This window comes from Sturnira hondurensis, unplaced genomic scaffold (assembly GCF_014824575.4).
Source record: "Sturnira hondurensis isolate 20B ecotype Veracruz unplaced genomic scaffold, ASM1482457v3 Scaffold0005252, whole genome shotgun sequence".
Classification (NCBI taxonomy): Eukaryota; Metazoa; Chordata; class Mammalia; order Chiroptera; family Phyllostomidae; genus Sturnira; species Sturnira hondurensis.
The window spans coordinates 6,582,399-6,599,708 of NW_028077883.1; the positions used below are offsets into that span (position 1 = coordinate 6,582,399).

Below are 17,310 nucleotides of genomic sequence, written 5' to 3' on the forward strand. Positions count from 1 at the left end.
GAATTTACCAGGGTTTGGTCCTAGGTTCTCTTCACTCTCTGCACTAGTTATCTAGGTGACTTCATTGATTTTCTTAGCTTCAGATATAATCTATAGGCCAACAATTCCTAAACTTACAGCTTTAGTCCAGAGCCTTTTTTCTGAAATCTGTATTTTTATGCCAAGTGTATCTTTGACTTATTCCCTTTGATGTCCCCAAAAGATCTGAAGCTTTTCATGTTTAAAACCAATCTGGGAGGATTCACTCCTAGATTAGTAGATTTTTGAGAATTAATATAAAGCTACAGCAATCAAGACAGTGAGGCATTAGCCAAAAAAGAAAAAAGAAAAAAATATATTAGTGGACCCATACATATTTGACCAATTGATTTTTGACAAAGATAAAAGGTAACTCAATGATGAAAGAATAGTCTTTTCATCAAATCATATGGAGACACATACATAAGAGAGAAATCTTTGTTACTTGGGTTAGTCAAAGATTTCTTAACTAGAACACAAAAAGCTCAAACCATAAGATGTCAAGGAAAATCATGTCTTTTTCTTGCTTAAAATTTTGCAGTGGTTCCATTTCTAAACCCCATACCTTTGGCCTCCAAGTGGCTGTATATGGTCTAACACATCCAGTGACATTCCCTCTACACTCCCGTTTTCCCACTCCAACCATAGCCATGGTGTTCTGGCCTCACTGGCCTTCTTCCCTTTGTTGAATATCCCAAATTTTTTGTTCTCCTAGAAACTTTGCACACATGCTACTTCCTAGACCTTGACTCCTCTTCTTGGATTTTTTTAATGGCTAGCTACTTCTCATTATAAAGATTCAGTTTACATATCATATCATTTATACACTTTGTAATAGTTCATGCATGAATTCTCTTTCATAGTGCCTTGTTTTGCTCCTCTCTTAATTTGTAATTTTATATTTATGAATTCATTTTAACATTTATCTCACCTACTAGAATATAAGCTCCTTGAAGGCAGAAACTATTTTCTCTTTTTTACTTAGCACATTACCTGACACATAGAAGCTAAATAAATACTTGTTATATGTGTAAACTAACAAGCCTTCTACAATTAAAAAGATAACAGTAAAATTCCAATGAGATCACCTCAGAATGATCTGGACCAACATAATATAACAATCTATTTTCTATCTACCTATCTATCTATCTGCATATTTTAGGGCCCCCTGAATAAGGCTTAATGCATGGAGATCACTACTATATTGTCTGAGGTAAGTAAGGATCACCAAGTTTCAAAACCATGAATGTGCCAATAGATGATAATGTCAGCCACCCCAAAATAGCTTACCTCTCCAAACCAATTGCTTGGCACAGAGAATGGAGCTTGGAGTGGTGCAGAAGTGTAAAGCTGTGTGTCCACTTAAGGAGTAGCAATTGAGCTTTGCTCCATGGTCACAAAGGATCTTAACGCAATCCAAGTTGGCCATTTCACAAGCCACATGAAGAGGCGTTTTCCCATTGGGCCTACAGTTGATTGTAGCATTGTGGTCCAGGAGCACCAGAAGACATTCCACATGACCAAATAAGACAGAGAGATGCAGGCCTGTCGCCCAAGAGGACTTTAATTTGTAGCTAGGCAACCAATAACCTGAAAAATGAAGGGAAAACAAGTTTAGCTTCTCGGCCTAGGATTTTTCCATGTTTCATGAGGATTTTATCTATTTACTTATTTTTTACATTTAAAATTTTTTCCCTATCATCATTTAGCCTCCAATACCATCTTCCACCTCCACCCACACCCTCCCCCCAACATTACCACCCTATTGTCCATGTCCATGAGTTCTTTCTCTTTCATGAGGATTTTTACAGAGTGTTTCACTTTGGTCACATTTACAAAATTGAAGCAGGATGATTCAGAAGTTATAAACTAGTAGCTAATGGGTCTACAAGTGTTAATATCACATTTGGTTGTACTAACGAAGACAGTGGTTCTTAGTATTTATTATCTTGTCTCTTATTTGACCTTTCCAACTCTCCCACGCATTTGAGTTCTTTATTTATGTCATTGCTTTTTATTTTATATGGTGAGTTACACAAGAGTCATATTTAAGAGTTTTAAAAAATCCCAATCAGGACTTCTGACCAAGATGGAGGCATAGCTAGACCAACTGTACTGGGGCGGGCAAGGCAGCAGTGGGCGGACCAAGGGAGGTGGCAGCTGGCAGAGTGGGTAATCCCACATTTGTGTGCCTCCACAGAAATAGAGATCACATGGAGGGTTATCAGTGGGGAGGGGATGGGGAAGAATGGGGAAAAGGTACAGGAAATAAGTAGTATAAATGGTAGGTAGAGAATAGGCAGGGGGAGGGTAAGAGTAGTACAAGAAATATAGAAGCCAAAGAACTTATATATACAACCCATGGACATGAACTAAAGGGGGGAACTATGACTAGGAGTGGGGTGCAGGCAGAGGGGAGTAAAGAGGGGAAAATGGGACAACTGTAATAGCATAATCAATAAAATATATTTTTACAAATCCCAATTATTTTTTCAAAAGATGCCAAAGCTGTTAGTTATAAGTTTATGCTTTTTATTCCATCATATTCTAAGGTGTGAATATATTTAATTTGTCACACCAAGATTTTATTTACCAGTTTTTTACCACTTTACACAATGCCTTTTTCCAAAAAAAGAGTTTAAGACAACTCACAAACTTTATGTTAAACTTTTTAATAATCTAGGAAATAAGGGCAAAAAAAATGAGGTCAGAAAATAAAAGGAGGTCAAGGGTAAGATGGGTACACAAAATACACACCATGTCCAGTGTACGAGAACTGCATAGTGAATTTGTCTTTGAATTTCTAGTAGGAAATAAACAGCAAAACACATGCTATGTCATTAACTATGCCCATAAACTATACACAAATTAATTGCTCAGAAGAAGCACAGTTGTCCTAGAACTGAAGTCTTAGATAAATTTTCCCCATTAGCTATTGGAAATGTTCTGTGTGTGTGTGTTTCTCCTTTTGCCCTCTGACCACTGAAACAGTGCCTTCTAAACAGTGGGTCCACCCTGTTATCCAAGTCCCCAAAGACTGCCATATATGACAAGCTATAACAAAAATAACTTTATAACAAGCTATAACTTTTTAAACCTTCTTTCAACCTTTGTACCTAGAGCCATGGCATTAAGCTCACTATGAGTGGGGAATGAAAAATAGGTACAAAAAGATAAAACACTGATGACAAGATAAAGATGCAGAGATAGCTCACTGCCTGGAAGAGGGTGCAGAGCTGAAACAACAAAATACATTTTACCATGGATAAATCAGAGGTTTCCTTCTAGGTTATAAAAATTCCACCATACAGGTACAAGGTAAGCAGAATATGCTTTAATGGTAATGTATTTGAGAAAAGACCTGGGAATTTGAGTTGACAGTAACCTCAAAACGAACCACCAGTAGGATGGAGCTGCCAAAAAGTTAATACAATCTTAAGCTATATTAATAAATGTGCAAGGCCCAGAACGAGAGAAGTAAAGTTGTGTTCTTCACTGCTTAGACACGGTCAGGACAAATCTAGAATACTCTTGGGCACAAATGATGAGCATCTAGGAGGCACTCAGGGGACAATGACCACATTAAAAGTGGGTTTGGTGATCAGCTATTAAAATTCTCTCATTTAAGTGACAAACACTACCTAGGCACCCCTCCTGAGTGTTTATCCTACAGGTGGAAATGCCCCATAAGAGCACTTATATATGGCATAAGAGCCATAACTCTTAGAAACACCATGTTCACTGAACTCTTTGTGAAGAGCATAAAGTCTCCAGGAGTAGGAATACTGGTGACCTATGAACAAGAACATGAACTACAATGTGCATTACACTACAGCGTTGTTCGTAAGTGTTCCAAACGACCTCAGTCTTTACTAATGGGAGAATTTGTAAGTAAATCATGGTACATCCATACAATCAAGTACTATAGAGCCCCTATAAAGAGGGAGAGGTTCTATGTATACTGATATGGGAAAACGTCAAGCTATATTATTGAAGGAAAGACACAGGAAGCTGAATAGTGCACATAATATGCTCTCACAGGTGACTATATTTACAAACTCCTAGGACAAGAAACTGGTCAGAGTGGTGGCCTCCCAGGACTGGGAGTTGGGGAACAATGCCATAAATTGACTTGCCCTTGAAAGTCCCCTTTGAGCTTTTAAATTTATACTTCTGCCAATATTATTATTTATAAAAATAAGTAAAATTAAAATGAACTCTTGTTCCCCAGTCCAGAGGAAAAAATAATTTACTTTAAAGAGGCCATTTATAGGGTCATATACCATGCTCCTTCATTCAGAGAGAATGAATGAGCCCAAACCCAACTTTATTTTTTCTGCAGCTCCCTTCTAACTTACACACACGCACACACACACACACACACACACACACACACAAACAATTTAATCCTTTTTTTTATCCCATCAGAATGTTAGGGCCATTTTGCTTTCTCTTCTTCCCAATTCTCCCATTATCTAAATGTGCTCTTTAAAAAGAAATCCAAAGTTAATTCACACTAAGGGCTAATGAACAGAGAATGGTTTAAAGTGTGTCCCTCTTAGGATAATCTGAATTTATGTAGAAATCTGTATTCAACAAGTAGAACTAAATTCTAAGATACTAATTTGAGGTTATAGACACTGAGAAGGGAGAGTAGTTGGTGCTCTGGACCTTTCCTGGGAGGGACGAATAGTATCACAGACAGCCTGAGCCGGGGAGTCCCCAGCCTGTGCCTATAATGTGTGTGTGTAGAAATAAATACACTCACAAAGTATTTGTGCATATATCCATCTACACATCTTTATGTAACTATGTACATTGAATCTGTGTTCTGAACAGAGTCATTAAGCTATATGGTGTTTAACCTACTTCTGACGATGAACGAATCACATTTAACATTAATACTCTCAGTCACTTTAATACTGAAACTGCTTCAACAAGCAACTTGTAAAAGCAACCTTCTAAGTGTCTTGGAAAGAAGCTGGTTCCAGATCTTCAACCCAGGGTTTGTTTTGCCTTCTGATTAACAGCAAAGATTAAACAGCTCTGTGCAGCCCCTGATGGGAAACTCATGCCTGCTTCTGCAATGGGAAGAAAAATGATCTCAGAAAAGGAAGCCGCAGAGAGCTGATTAAGAAAACACCATTCTGATGCAAAATCAAAGACGCACAGACTGTTAGCACTGTAGGGAAGATTATCCAGTCCAAGCCTTTCATTTTCCAGATGAGAAAACTGCCACTTTTTCAGCCTGCTAGAGCCGTAAGTCTCCCGCCTCAGTCCAAGGTAACGGACTCGGGACGTCTGCAGTGCAGCGTGTCTATCTATCTTTGTTCTGAAAGCAGAAGAGGTTTAGTGCTGAGCCCGCTTCACAAATCACAAGTAAGGAAAGAAGATCCCAGATTTCATCTATAATATGTCACATCTCCGATGTGGAAATGCATTTGCTTGTTGATTTTTTCTTCTCCCTGAATTCCTAGCAGCACCTAGAGAATCTATCCCGTCCGTTCGTCACGTGACTCAGTCATCCTTAGCCTCTCAGATTCCCCTTCATCTTCTACAATAATTAACTGGTGAGTTGGGCTGGGACAGTGCCAGGTCCTAGAACTCAGCCCATCCCCTGTATGGAATTGTAAACCTTTTCTAGATGGGAATCTATGCAGGTATGTGGCAGGAAGACACCATCGCTGTCACCCCCAGGTACGTTGCTGAATGGAGTTGTCGGAAGAGGACAGATGGGCGGACATGATCGGGGTCTGCTGAAGTGTATCTTCCAGCTGGGCTGCAGAACTCTGGTGGTGGTGTGAGTCAGGCAGCTCTGGATCAGAGCTGAGCAGAGCTCTGGATCTCAGCTCTGAGCAGAGCAGGAAAGATTGCACAGAGACAGGAGCAGCCCTTTGCCCAGAGGCCGCCCACATAAATGAGGTTGCAGCCACAGGTCACTGTGCACCAAGTGTGAAAATGAGCAAGAGCATCCTTTCCACCACACCTGCCCTCACTGAGAACCAAACCTGAGCCAAAGCCGTTTTCAAAAAACTACAGTCATGCAGTGCCTATGAACACATTGTGCCCACGTTGCCACGTCAAGAGAACTGAATTTGTCCTTCAAAATGTAATCGCCAACAGTCCCAGCGTGAAAGAAATATGGTTCATCAGGCAGGTTCCTTTCGTACTCTCGCCCTTGTTTCCACAGCAGAATTGTCCCAGAGCTTCGGAACCTAGCGTGTGGTGTACATTTAGCATTTGTCTTTCAAAGGGCGCCCTCTGTTCACCTCCGTAGACATCAGGCTGCCCTTGGATTATGTACTCAGACTGCACTGAGGACTGGGACGGAGCAGAATCCAGGAACAAAGCAGAAGAATCTGCCGCCTCCCCCAGTAGTCAATCACGCACACTCTGGCCCAGGTCTCCAGTAAGTGCTCAGTGATGGCTCCTGGCAGCTCTGCTCAAGCAAAGAGCTCAGCCGAGGAGAAGAGAACACACATTCTTCCCCCTAGGCAAAAACGCCACAGAGAACTCTCAAGACCAGGCCCTGTCCATGTGGATCCAGACTATCTAGTCACTTTTACCTTCCCCAGACCATGACCCATTATCCGAGTCTACAGGCCCCCCTGCATAACATCAGGGATTATTAGCATGTGCAGGATTTAGAGAGGGTCTTAACAAAGCCTTCACTTTACAAATAGCATAATATCTTGTAAAGATTAATTAGCATAAAGTACCCATGTTTCTGTAGCTAGTAGACAGAGGTCACCTCAAGATCTGGTCTCCCCAAAATCTTTAAACAGCCTTTGAAAATCTGAAGGTGACACTCAGTTAACTTCCCATCCAATATCCCTTGTAGGTGAAAGTTCTAAAGGAATTTTAGAAGTTTGATGCCTACAAAAACGTGCAGTAATCCCATGGGTGTTTAATTTAAATCAGAAACCAAAGAGAGATGTCTGAGCAGCTGAGAAGACAGCCCTCTGGCTCAGGAGCAAGGGGGTTGGACCATCCTGGGGAAGAACTGATCCCACTCCTGCGTTCGGGGGCTGGACACCTGTGTGGTAAACCTTCGGCTAAGCCTCAGCTCTGCAACAGTTATCAGCTAGAATGTTATCTTCGTCCAAAGAGCCCACACTCGAGAAGCCTCTGTTGTTACAGCCAAAAGTTACACAGATTGCTTGTGGCTGGATTAGCGGACATTTGCTCTGACTGTGTCAGTGTATTTACATAGTCCTGAAGGATTAGAGGCTGCAGGCAATTCTTGGCTATTTGTTAATAGCTCCTATTTTCAAGATGAATCTCAGCATTTTCCCAGGAGAGGGGAAAAAGTAAGCCTGACATGTAAAGTTAAAAAGAAAAAAGTTTGAACATCAAGGAATGGAAAAGAATCCTAAGATGGTAATAGGAGAGCATGACAGCGCATTTCTGGCAAAGAAGAAAATTAGGTGAAAAGAGATTATTCATTAAGAGCGTGGAAATAAGAGCTCTTAAGATATTTGGCAGTTGCTACTTAGTAAAGCGGATAGAATACCTGCCAGAAAGTTTTCCAGTGAAATCATTCGCTGCTTATTTTAATTAAAAATATGACTAGCAACCAAAGAACCTGTGGTTGTGGGCCGTAAACAAAGTACTTAAAGTGCGCTACACTGATTAATAAAAGGACTCTGATTAACCCGGCTGAGTAGAGAATTTCATCCCAAAGAGATAAGCGTGATATTCTGCCTGGGTCATTAATAAGCCAACACTCATCCGTCTGAAGGAGGATTGAGGTGTGGAGTTGGAAAAACCTTTGGAAAGTTTTATGGATGTTCACGTACCCAGTATTCTGAGAACCAACCTGAACAGCTTGGGGTTTTCTTAGAGATCCTACTTCCACTCTCCATATGGCATTCTTGGCACATAATAAACTTTGTATTATTGACACCCCTTGACTACTCAACTATTTACGGCATCTATCAGTTTAAAAGTTGTTCGTGTCTTAGTTTTTCTTACTGCCATTCCCATTTTAAAGTGATTGCCCTGAAGATGCAATTTTGCTTCCTAGTTTTCACTTTTATGACCCATCCATATCTCTGCTATTCTCTAGGAGATATCTCAAATGCAAACCAAGCTGTTTTCAATGTTGGTTTTACAAAGTGTGGGAGAAATGTTTTAAATTAATAAAACATAACTTTATCGGAAGATTTGATTATGAAGTTTAAGATAACTTGAAAAAAATAAAACAAACGAGATCTAACTTTAAGAATCTTTACTAGGTACTGGAGCCAGACGAGACTCACCGTCCTGGAAGCCGGGCTCTAAATCCATGGTCTGTCACCCGGGTAGGAGAAGCTACTCAGTGAGATGGGGAAGCAGAAGCGTGTTTTCAGATGCTTTGTTCTACCTTCCACATTTTATATGTGCTTGGGAGGCCAACTGTTGATAACTGTCTACCAATTAGATTGTGAACTCAGGGAAGCAATGTTTAGATACCCAAATTATTTCTTTGCCAATAGAGTTCTGAGTTGCCTTTCCAAAAATCATGAAATAACTTTCATTCTGGCTCAGACATACTATCTTTAGGGGAGAAATACAGTCGCTCTTAGAAACCCTGTGGAAAGTTCTATGATATGTCCTGGAAGAAATAAAAATGGTTTGGGACTAATTGTGCCACTGTTGATTTTCCACAGAACAATCGTATGTGGAATATAGACTATTTATTAATTATACAAGGAGATTTAAAGGTTGGTTGTATCTGTTATAGGTTTTAAACATTGTCTTGCTGATTAAGCCAAAAATAACTGAAACCTGAAGGAAGATTCTTCTTGCTCTTTCCCAGTAAACAGGGAATGTTCTGTTTCCTCATCGGATTGCTGGTTACATAGGTTCATTTATTTTGTGAAAATTAATCAAGCTGCACATTTATGATATGCATACTTTTCCTATATAGAGCTCTTCAAAAGTGCCTTAAAAAACAAAAGCTAGTGCATAATAATTCAACACCCAAAAAGTCTGCTGTGATTTAATGAAGTCGCACAAAGTTTATTCCAGCCACAGATCCTTTAAGGCCACAAACACAATAGGGACTCATTCCTTGGAACTATTCAGAAAGGAAATAAATCACATTAACTAACTAACTAACTAACTGACCAACCAGTGTAGCCTACTCAGTTGTCCCCAAGGAATTCCTTTGTGACTTCCATATAACCACGTAGATCTATTTTGCTTGACTAGAAACTAGGATTCCATTTATCACTTCCATCCTGACCAATGTATTTAAAGATTTGGTAATTAGGCTGAAAGACATGTGAAAAAGTTTGAGGAAACTATGCATGTGTGCACACTCACACACAGGCACATGCAATTTTCCAGCATAAACCCTGAAGCTACGACCATACATCTTATTATTTCTCTGCATGCATCCACCTGGCATGCCTGAGAATGGGACTGTTCCTTCTCTTTCCCAGAGGGTGTAATTTGCTGTCTCCCTAATTGAAAACCACATCCCATGGTCCTAACACCGTGAAAACACCCATAAGCATGAATGAAAATTTAGCTCCATGTGGACTGTAAGCGTCAGCTCATATTGACGGAAAGAACTGAAAATGCATTTTCTTCTCTTCGAGGGGTGATGACACCATTGGAAGCAAGGGACACAACATCTCTTCCCTGGAGTGTGGCCTCACAACACCCTTTGTAACAACCTCAGAACATTCGCACACACGGGAGATGAGGAAAGGCCGTCTTCACGGCTCAGGGTCAGACAAAGTACCCACTGACTGGGACCCAATTATTTTACATTGGGCACAAGTATAAGTTAAAAAAAAAAAACCCTTAAAAACGTATTTAGCATCCAGACTGCACAAATCCATCCGAGGAAAGTAACCTAATTTTATATTAGACACTCTTTCTTTTTCAGAGCTCCCTATCAATTACTTTTTAAAACACAGACCTTTTCTTTATCTTCCAGTCAAAATAGCAATATTAATTTATTATGAGCCATCAGGTAAAAATTTTAAATGCAGTAACTGGACTCAATGATGCTATTCTTCAGGACTCACTATTGAAGTGTAGCAAATTAATGTGGAAATAGATAATCTTAGCATTTGTTGCTGAAAATCAATGATGCTGATGATTTATATGTGAGTGGAAAGGATTTCAAACACACAAAAAAATAGCTGTTTCTCTCTAAGTGGCACACACAAGATCTTATCATCTATTTTGTTTAAACAGGAGAGATGTTGGACGTGGTGTTTGTTTGCGGTCCGCTCACCAGATGGCCTCGCTACTCAAGTTCCCCGTTAACCAGCTGATTTGGGAGATCAGAACCTGAACTCCTCTCATTTACTTCTGATTCATCAAGCACGCGTTCCAGAAAAATCCCTTGATTAAAAAAAAATGGTTCTGATTTGTTGTTACCCTTAGTTCTTCATGAGGCAGATAATCTATTGTAAGTATATTTACACTTTTGATCTATTATTCAAAAGAAAAGAGTTAACTTTTGGGGGGTTTTTTTCAGTTTCAGCTTTCCTGCTTAAATGGAAAACTCATTAAAATGGTGAGATCCATCAAGGTGCATCAAGACACAGCTCTACCCATTCGTTAACTCTCCAAATGGGGGACCAAACCCTCTCCGTTGATACAGATGGATGTAGAGACCTGTATTTTTAAGTGGCTATGTTAAGAGAGACTTATAGCTCCGTGTTCCCAAGCCAGTTATACCATGGAGAATAGATCTGAGCAGCCTCTTTAACCACAATCTAGAGATGTTTTCTCTATTCCGTGTCATTACAGGCAGAGGGAAAGTTAGAAATAGAAGGAAAGTGCGTTACCAAATAAAATTAACCAGGATTTCAAATTTCAGGTACAAGGACAGAGAAAGGAAAAAAGAAAAGAAAAGAGAAGAAAAGAGAAGAGAAGAGAAGAGAAGAAAAAAGAAAGGAAAGGAAAGGAAAGGAAAGGAAAGGAAAGGAAAGGAAAGGAAAGGAAAGGAAAGGAAAGGAAAGGAAAGGAAAGGAAAGGAAAGGAAAGAAATACCAACTTATGTTGCGATCTAGTTTAAAAAGAAAAAAATATTAAATTAGAAATATTGTTAAAATACATACTGAAAGAAGCAATAGATTTAGACTGGGTGACTGATGCTGTACATTAAAAAAATCTATTTTCTGTCAATTATACCAATCACACCAATAATTTTTACCTTGTTTATAAGACGCCAAAACCATATTCTCATCTTCAACTTCAAAAACTGTGTCCACATCTATTTGCCTTTGGATTAAAATGGTCTTCAATTTTCCAAAGTCATTTGTCTTTAGAGCCTCAAGGAAATTTCTCTTGACCAGCCTGGCAGCTGCAGACTTAGCGACAGGGGCTGCGGTGCCGTCCATCCTTCCTCTTCCTCTGAGAGCTTTGTTGTGATTTATCAGGAGCAGCACTGGGCAAACAGGCACAGGCTGGAGAGCCCGCAAAGTGTCGGCTAATTTTATCTCAAAGTTATGCTGATCCGTTCTATTTATATAGGGATCGTTTCAAACTTCAAAATATCCTTCTCGGCTGTCACTGCATTTTCAAGTCTTTAAAACTGGTTCTATGTGAACTGATTCATTGAATAATATGAAGGAAAACCCTTGCAATAGATTCCAGAGAATGAAATGTCACTACGATATGATCAAAGTAATTGTGTAAGATTTAAAAGCTCTTAATGCTTCTTTTCCCCTCAGTAAGAACATCTGGTGCCCAACTGCAGATCTTGCTCTGTTTAACCAACATTCTCCAAATAAAAATTTGTTACAGTCACTGATACACAGGTTCCTGAAAACCTGTAATAGTTTTGTAATACAAGTCTTCAAAACCAAGTATGGTCAGACACATTTTAAAACAAATAGAAGTTTTTCAAGTGAATAGACTTGAACAATTTCAATGTGATGAAAAAAAAAAAGTGGGGTGAGATGATGGTGGTGGGGGACCATGTTAGGTAAGGGGAGACTAAAGACACAAACCAGCTAACTTCAGTGAGTGAATGAGCTTTATTTATTCATGGCTTTTTAATCAGTTACAAAAGACCATATTGGGACATTTGTGGAAATATAAATATGGACTAGATAATACTTGGTGCTATGAAATTATTGTTCATTTTTAAAGGCGTGGTAACATATGGTTATGTAAAAGAAGATTCTTATTCTTAACTGATACATGAGGGGTAAGTTGTCATGATGTCTTAAACTTATTTACGAACAGTTCAGAAAAATAAAAATTAATGATATATATACGCACACACATATACATATATAATTGTATGTGTGTGTTTGTGTGTGTGTGAATAGAAACAGAGAGAGAAAGCAAATTTGGCAAAAAGTTAAAAGTTGGCAAACCTAATGAAGGACTTAGAAGTGTCTGTTATATTATTCTCTTACCTTTCTTCTAAGGTTGAAATTTTTTCAAACAAAAAGTTAGGAAAGTATTCCATTTTAAGAATTTATAAATCATTAAAATTAGAAAATGATGATACTAAGTTTTCACTTGAATGCCCCAAATCACATTTTATATATTGTTGGTGAGAGTCAGAACTGGTGCAAACTTTCTGTAGAACAATTAGCAACATGAAATTTTTAAAGAATTTAAAATGATAAAGTCAATCATTCCTAGAATTTACCCAAGGACCTAAAACATGGATGCAAATCATGGCATCACTTTGACCTTATCTCACTGATGTGCAACGTAAATAGCAGCAAGTAGAAAGTGGCAAGTCAGGTCCACGGCGTGTTGAATTTCTACAAAGTGAGCTCGCCTGTGTAACCAGCCCCAACAGGCGATGCCCCCCTATCTTGGGGGGATCCATCCCAAGTCCCCCAGTGGGTGCTTGAAACTGAGGATAGTACCGAACCCTAGATAAACTGTGTTTTTTCCTGTACCTACATACCTTAGATAAAGTTTAATGTATAAATTAGATGCGGTAAGCTATTAACAACAATAACTAATAGTACATAGAACAATTGTAACAAGATACTGTGATAAAAGCTATATAAATGTGGTCTCTGTCCTCCAAAATATCTGAAAACTGAGAGGGCTACCCTCAGTGATTGACAGGCAGGGGTCACACACAGTGTGAGTGCTCAGGACCAAGTGATGGGCCACATACTGGGTAGGACGGGACGGGAGGGTGGGGGATCTCGGCGTGTTAAATGACAAGCAACTTAAAACTTATGAATGATTTACTTCTGGAGTTTTATATTTAATATTTGTAGACCACTACTGGCAGTGTGTAACTAAAACCAAGGAAAGTGAAACTTTGGATGAGAGGGGACTACTCTAGTTCAAGTGCACTTAAAACCCTCCTTACGTCCCCTGCCAATCAAAACGGACACCTGGCCCCCAGCAACACCATTATCCTGACATCTAACAATGTAGGTCAGCTTTGCTTGTTTTTCAATGCTTAAAATACTGTGTTAATATTTTTAGTATATGTGCTGCTGAAGGGAGAGCAAATATTGTGTTAATATTTTTAATTTTAAAATCTTCCAGAAGATAAAATTTGAAGTTTAACACAGTATAAAATACTTGTCCTGAAAAGAAATGGGCAAATGAATAAAAATGTATGTGTGGATGATTATATTGTTAATAATAGAAAAAATTAGAAGCAATCTAACAGGCCATCAATAGAAAATTTGATAAATAAATTATGGCATATACATGTAATAAAATACCCTCAGTCAGTCATTATGACTGGGTAGATCTGTATTTATTTTTAGATATACCAATTTATAAAAGAGTACGTGTAACATATATACACACAAATATGTATTTATATGTTGTATAAGTGTAAACATTTTAAAAGATGTTTATTTTGTATATATTTACATAATGTAAAAATATATCAATATATTTACGATGTGTGCACACAGGGACAAAAGTCTCTAAGCCTCTATCACCAAATATCACCAGCTTTTATCTCCTAGTGGTAAGATTACATCTGATTTCTTCTTAATCTCTTTCTTATCTTTTTAAAAAGATTTTATTTATTTATCTTTAGAGGGGAAGAGAAGGAGATAAGGAGAGAAATATCAATGTATGGTTGCCTCCCATGAGTCCTCTGATGGGAACTGGCCTGCAACCCAGGCATGTGCCCTGACTGGGAATTGAACTGCGATTGTGTGGTTCGCAGGCCCGCGCTCAATTCACTGAGCTACACCAGCCAGGGCTTTCTCTTTCTTATCTTGTGAATTCATCTACAATGGGCAAATATTACATTTGTAATAAAAATACTGAACATTTAAGTAAGGATAACTTGTTAACTCAAAATAGCTACAGAACAATAGATTTCATGAAGTAAGGAAGTGAATCATTCTCATGTTCTCAGTGCCCCGCCCAAATGAATAAATGGTGAATGCATAAATTAATCATTGATTATTTACAATGTCCTTAACTCATCCCTTTGTGGCAAATGAGACACTGTTCCTTTGAAGTCCACGTGGGTTACTCAAGTAGATGTATGGCATTTATTGATATGCTTTGTCTATTTTTGACAAAACTAAGGGAAATATTCCCCATAAAGGAAACAGGGATCCAAGAATTTTGCAATTTTGTTAATCAGTGCAAAGGCCGCTAAGACTGACTCTTTTTTTTTTTAATCCTCACCTGAGGATATGTTTACCAATTGGAGAGAGACAGGCAAAAAAAGAGCAAGGAACATGGATGTGAGAGAGAAACATTCATGAGTTGCCTCTGTTTTGCGCCCGGACCAGGGATCAAACCCCCAACCTTCTGGCATACAGGATGGCACTCCAACAAACTGACCCACCCGGCCAGGGTGGGAGGAAAATCTTATAAAATTCAACTTGAAAAATAAAAGCAAAATTCTGAAGGTTTTTTCATTTAATATTTACCTACATTTGGACTGACAACAACTGTATAATTCATTGAATCTCAGAATAAAATGTTTACTATTCTTCGAGGAAGACCATTTTGCTGATCTAATATTCTAATAAAAATCATTCAAAACATAAAGATATTACATCATATTATTACTAATATAACTAGTCATTGAAATATCAAAGATGAAGAGAGGCCCTAGGCCAAACTGATGAAGTTCTTGAATACTTTTATTAATATGATCCTTTTTATATTAGTTTGACAATATACAATCAACATACAATTAACTATCACTTTAGCCATCCATTCCATCATTTGAAAGTTGGAGTCAGAAGTTTCTTTGTTACATTGAGCCAAAATTTGCCCATCCGTAATTTCTTCCCATTGGGTCTAATTATGAACATGCAATTAGACATTTATTTCAGACTCGTCCTTGATGAAGGCCTTTCTAATATTTGGAAATAGCATCATATCTTTCATCACAATTTTTTTCTGAAGTACTGTCAACTGTTTCTCTGGGGTGGTTTTCAGAATTCTTTTGTCCTGCCTGCTCCCTTCGGGGTCTTCTCTATTTTATTGATGAATGCTCCTCTTAAATTTTGGTGCCTATCATGGAACATAATGTTCTTAGAGGGAGCTGATAAGTACGGATTGTGATGGATGGCACCAGGGATACACTGCTTTTTTGAAATTGTATTGGAATGCTTGGGGGGCACTTTGCAAGTCTCCCCCTGTAACAGTTCTGATCCCTTCAGTAAACACCTTCCAAGCACCTACCATGTACCAGACACTTATTCTCAGCACTGGAGATACAGTTATGGACCAAACACACAAAATCCCTGCCTGGGTGGAGCTAAGAATGCTAATGAATTTAAGTACTAAAGGCAGTTCCCAGATCTTTCCAGTCTCCTGTGCTAGAATTTGACGCAAAGCTGCAAATCCATTGAATTGCATACAGAAATAATATAGTTTGTTTATATACAGTTAATAGACCTGACTCCTCTTACAGGTTCTCCACCTTTAGTGACACAGGGAAGGGCAACTTGACTCTAGTCCAGCCTAATATGTGCATAACATGGTCCAGACAATTAGCCGTCTCTTTAAGTAAATGCTCAGTACAATTCTCTATCTTTGAAAGTTGTGGCTTTCCTTCTAAGATGGTTTCTGGAAATGTGGAATATGTATAGAAGCAATATTAAAAACGGTAATATTTAACAACCAGTATCAATGAGAAGAGGCTTTGGCCATAAATAACCAGTGTGGCCAGATGAGTATATACCAGGTAAATATCAGTCGGGGGAAGCAGGGCGGCTTCTGTGACCTCACAAAGGGAGACAGTGTCCTCGGGTGGATGCGGGACCCTCCGGTTGTCCTTGGGGACACTCTTGATCTCTGTGTCAGGCTCCCACCACTGAAGCACGGGATCCCGGTCATTGCCTCCAATGCTGATATCCTTAAAGTCTGTAGCTCCTTGACTACACTAGTCCAATGAAAACACAGAAACTCCATGTTCTCCCTTCACACTTCCTACAAAGACCTCGGAGACCCTGCACTTTCTATAGCTGCCTTCTTGCCTCACCTTAGGGCCAGAATGGACATGGACTTGAGGTGAGCGCTGGAGTTCTCCCAAGAGTCCATATTCTCCCTGATGCTGGACCGCTAGGCTCAGGATCAGACGTTCTCAGGCATATCTGGTCGCTGCTACATTATGTCCCTTCTTCCCTCCGCAGCTCCATTCAAGTTCAGCCCTGGAGGAAATGTGTGAGCAAGGAAGAGAGCATGACAGCTAACCCCTCAAACAGCCAATATCGCCTCTCACGATGCCTCAAGACTTCAGTCTTCCTGGCTAGAAGGGTCCAATTCTGGACTTGTTATTTCCCCTTGAACTTTTCCTTTTTCTCCCGAGGTCAGCAAGCTTGCTGACCTCCCTCCACAGGGAGGGACGACTTGCCATCTTTTGCTTTGTGGGAGAAACTCCACCACCTGAATGCTTCAGGGATGGCCTCTGATACACAGAAGGAGATAAGGTGACTTAGAAAATTTCTCATTTCTTTGGGCCTGATTTTCACAGCCATTTTGCTTATAGAACTCAGTGTTGACACTTAAACCTGACCAATGGCCAACTTGTTCAAGGGTGATCCTGTACTTTCTACGCTTGGGTTGGCAAACCTCGAGACTTGGCCCTGGAGGCTGAAGGCTCCAAGGAAGATGATTGAAGAATAAAAAATTTTAAAAAGCCTTGCATTAACATTTGGAAACACTACTATTTTAACCTAAAGACAGGACTTTAATTTTTCTCACAGAACTTATTTCAGCTCCATCTCAGAGCTGTAAAAATAAATAAATCTAAACTCTGTGAAATGATTTGAGAAAACATAGTCAGTTCCCATGAAGAAATATATAAAAAAGAAAAGTCTTCTGTACTGTTGTGCTAAAAAAATCAATTATTGACCAGTTCTTCAG

The 17,310-nt window shown here is 39.1% G+C and overlaps 1 protein-coding gene across 2 annotated transcripts in view; it reads right to left on the minus strand.

Annotated features, from left to right (window-relative positions):
• ASB4 (ankyrin repeat and SOCS box containing 4) overlaps positions 1–17,310 on the minus strand; it is a 70,945-nt gene that overhangs the window by 43,587 nt on the left and 10,048 nt on the right. Inside the window, exons 1-2 of one of the 2 annotated variants that reach the window (XM_037046450.1) lie at positions 11,180–11,789; positions 1,309–1,608 (exon numbers count right to left, since the gene is read on the minus strand). In XM_037046450.1, the coding sequence (XP_036902345.1) occupies positions 1,309–1,608; positions 11,180–11,366 (487 nt within the window). In that variant the 5' untranslated portion in view covers positions 11,367–11,789. Of the gene's footprint in view, positions 1–1,308; positions 1,609–11,179; positions 11,790–17,310 lie in introns of those variants that run through there. The other variant, XM_037046451.1, reaches the window with a different exon arrangement.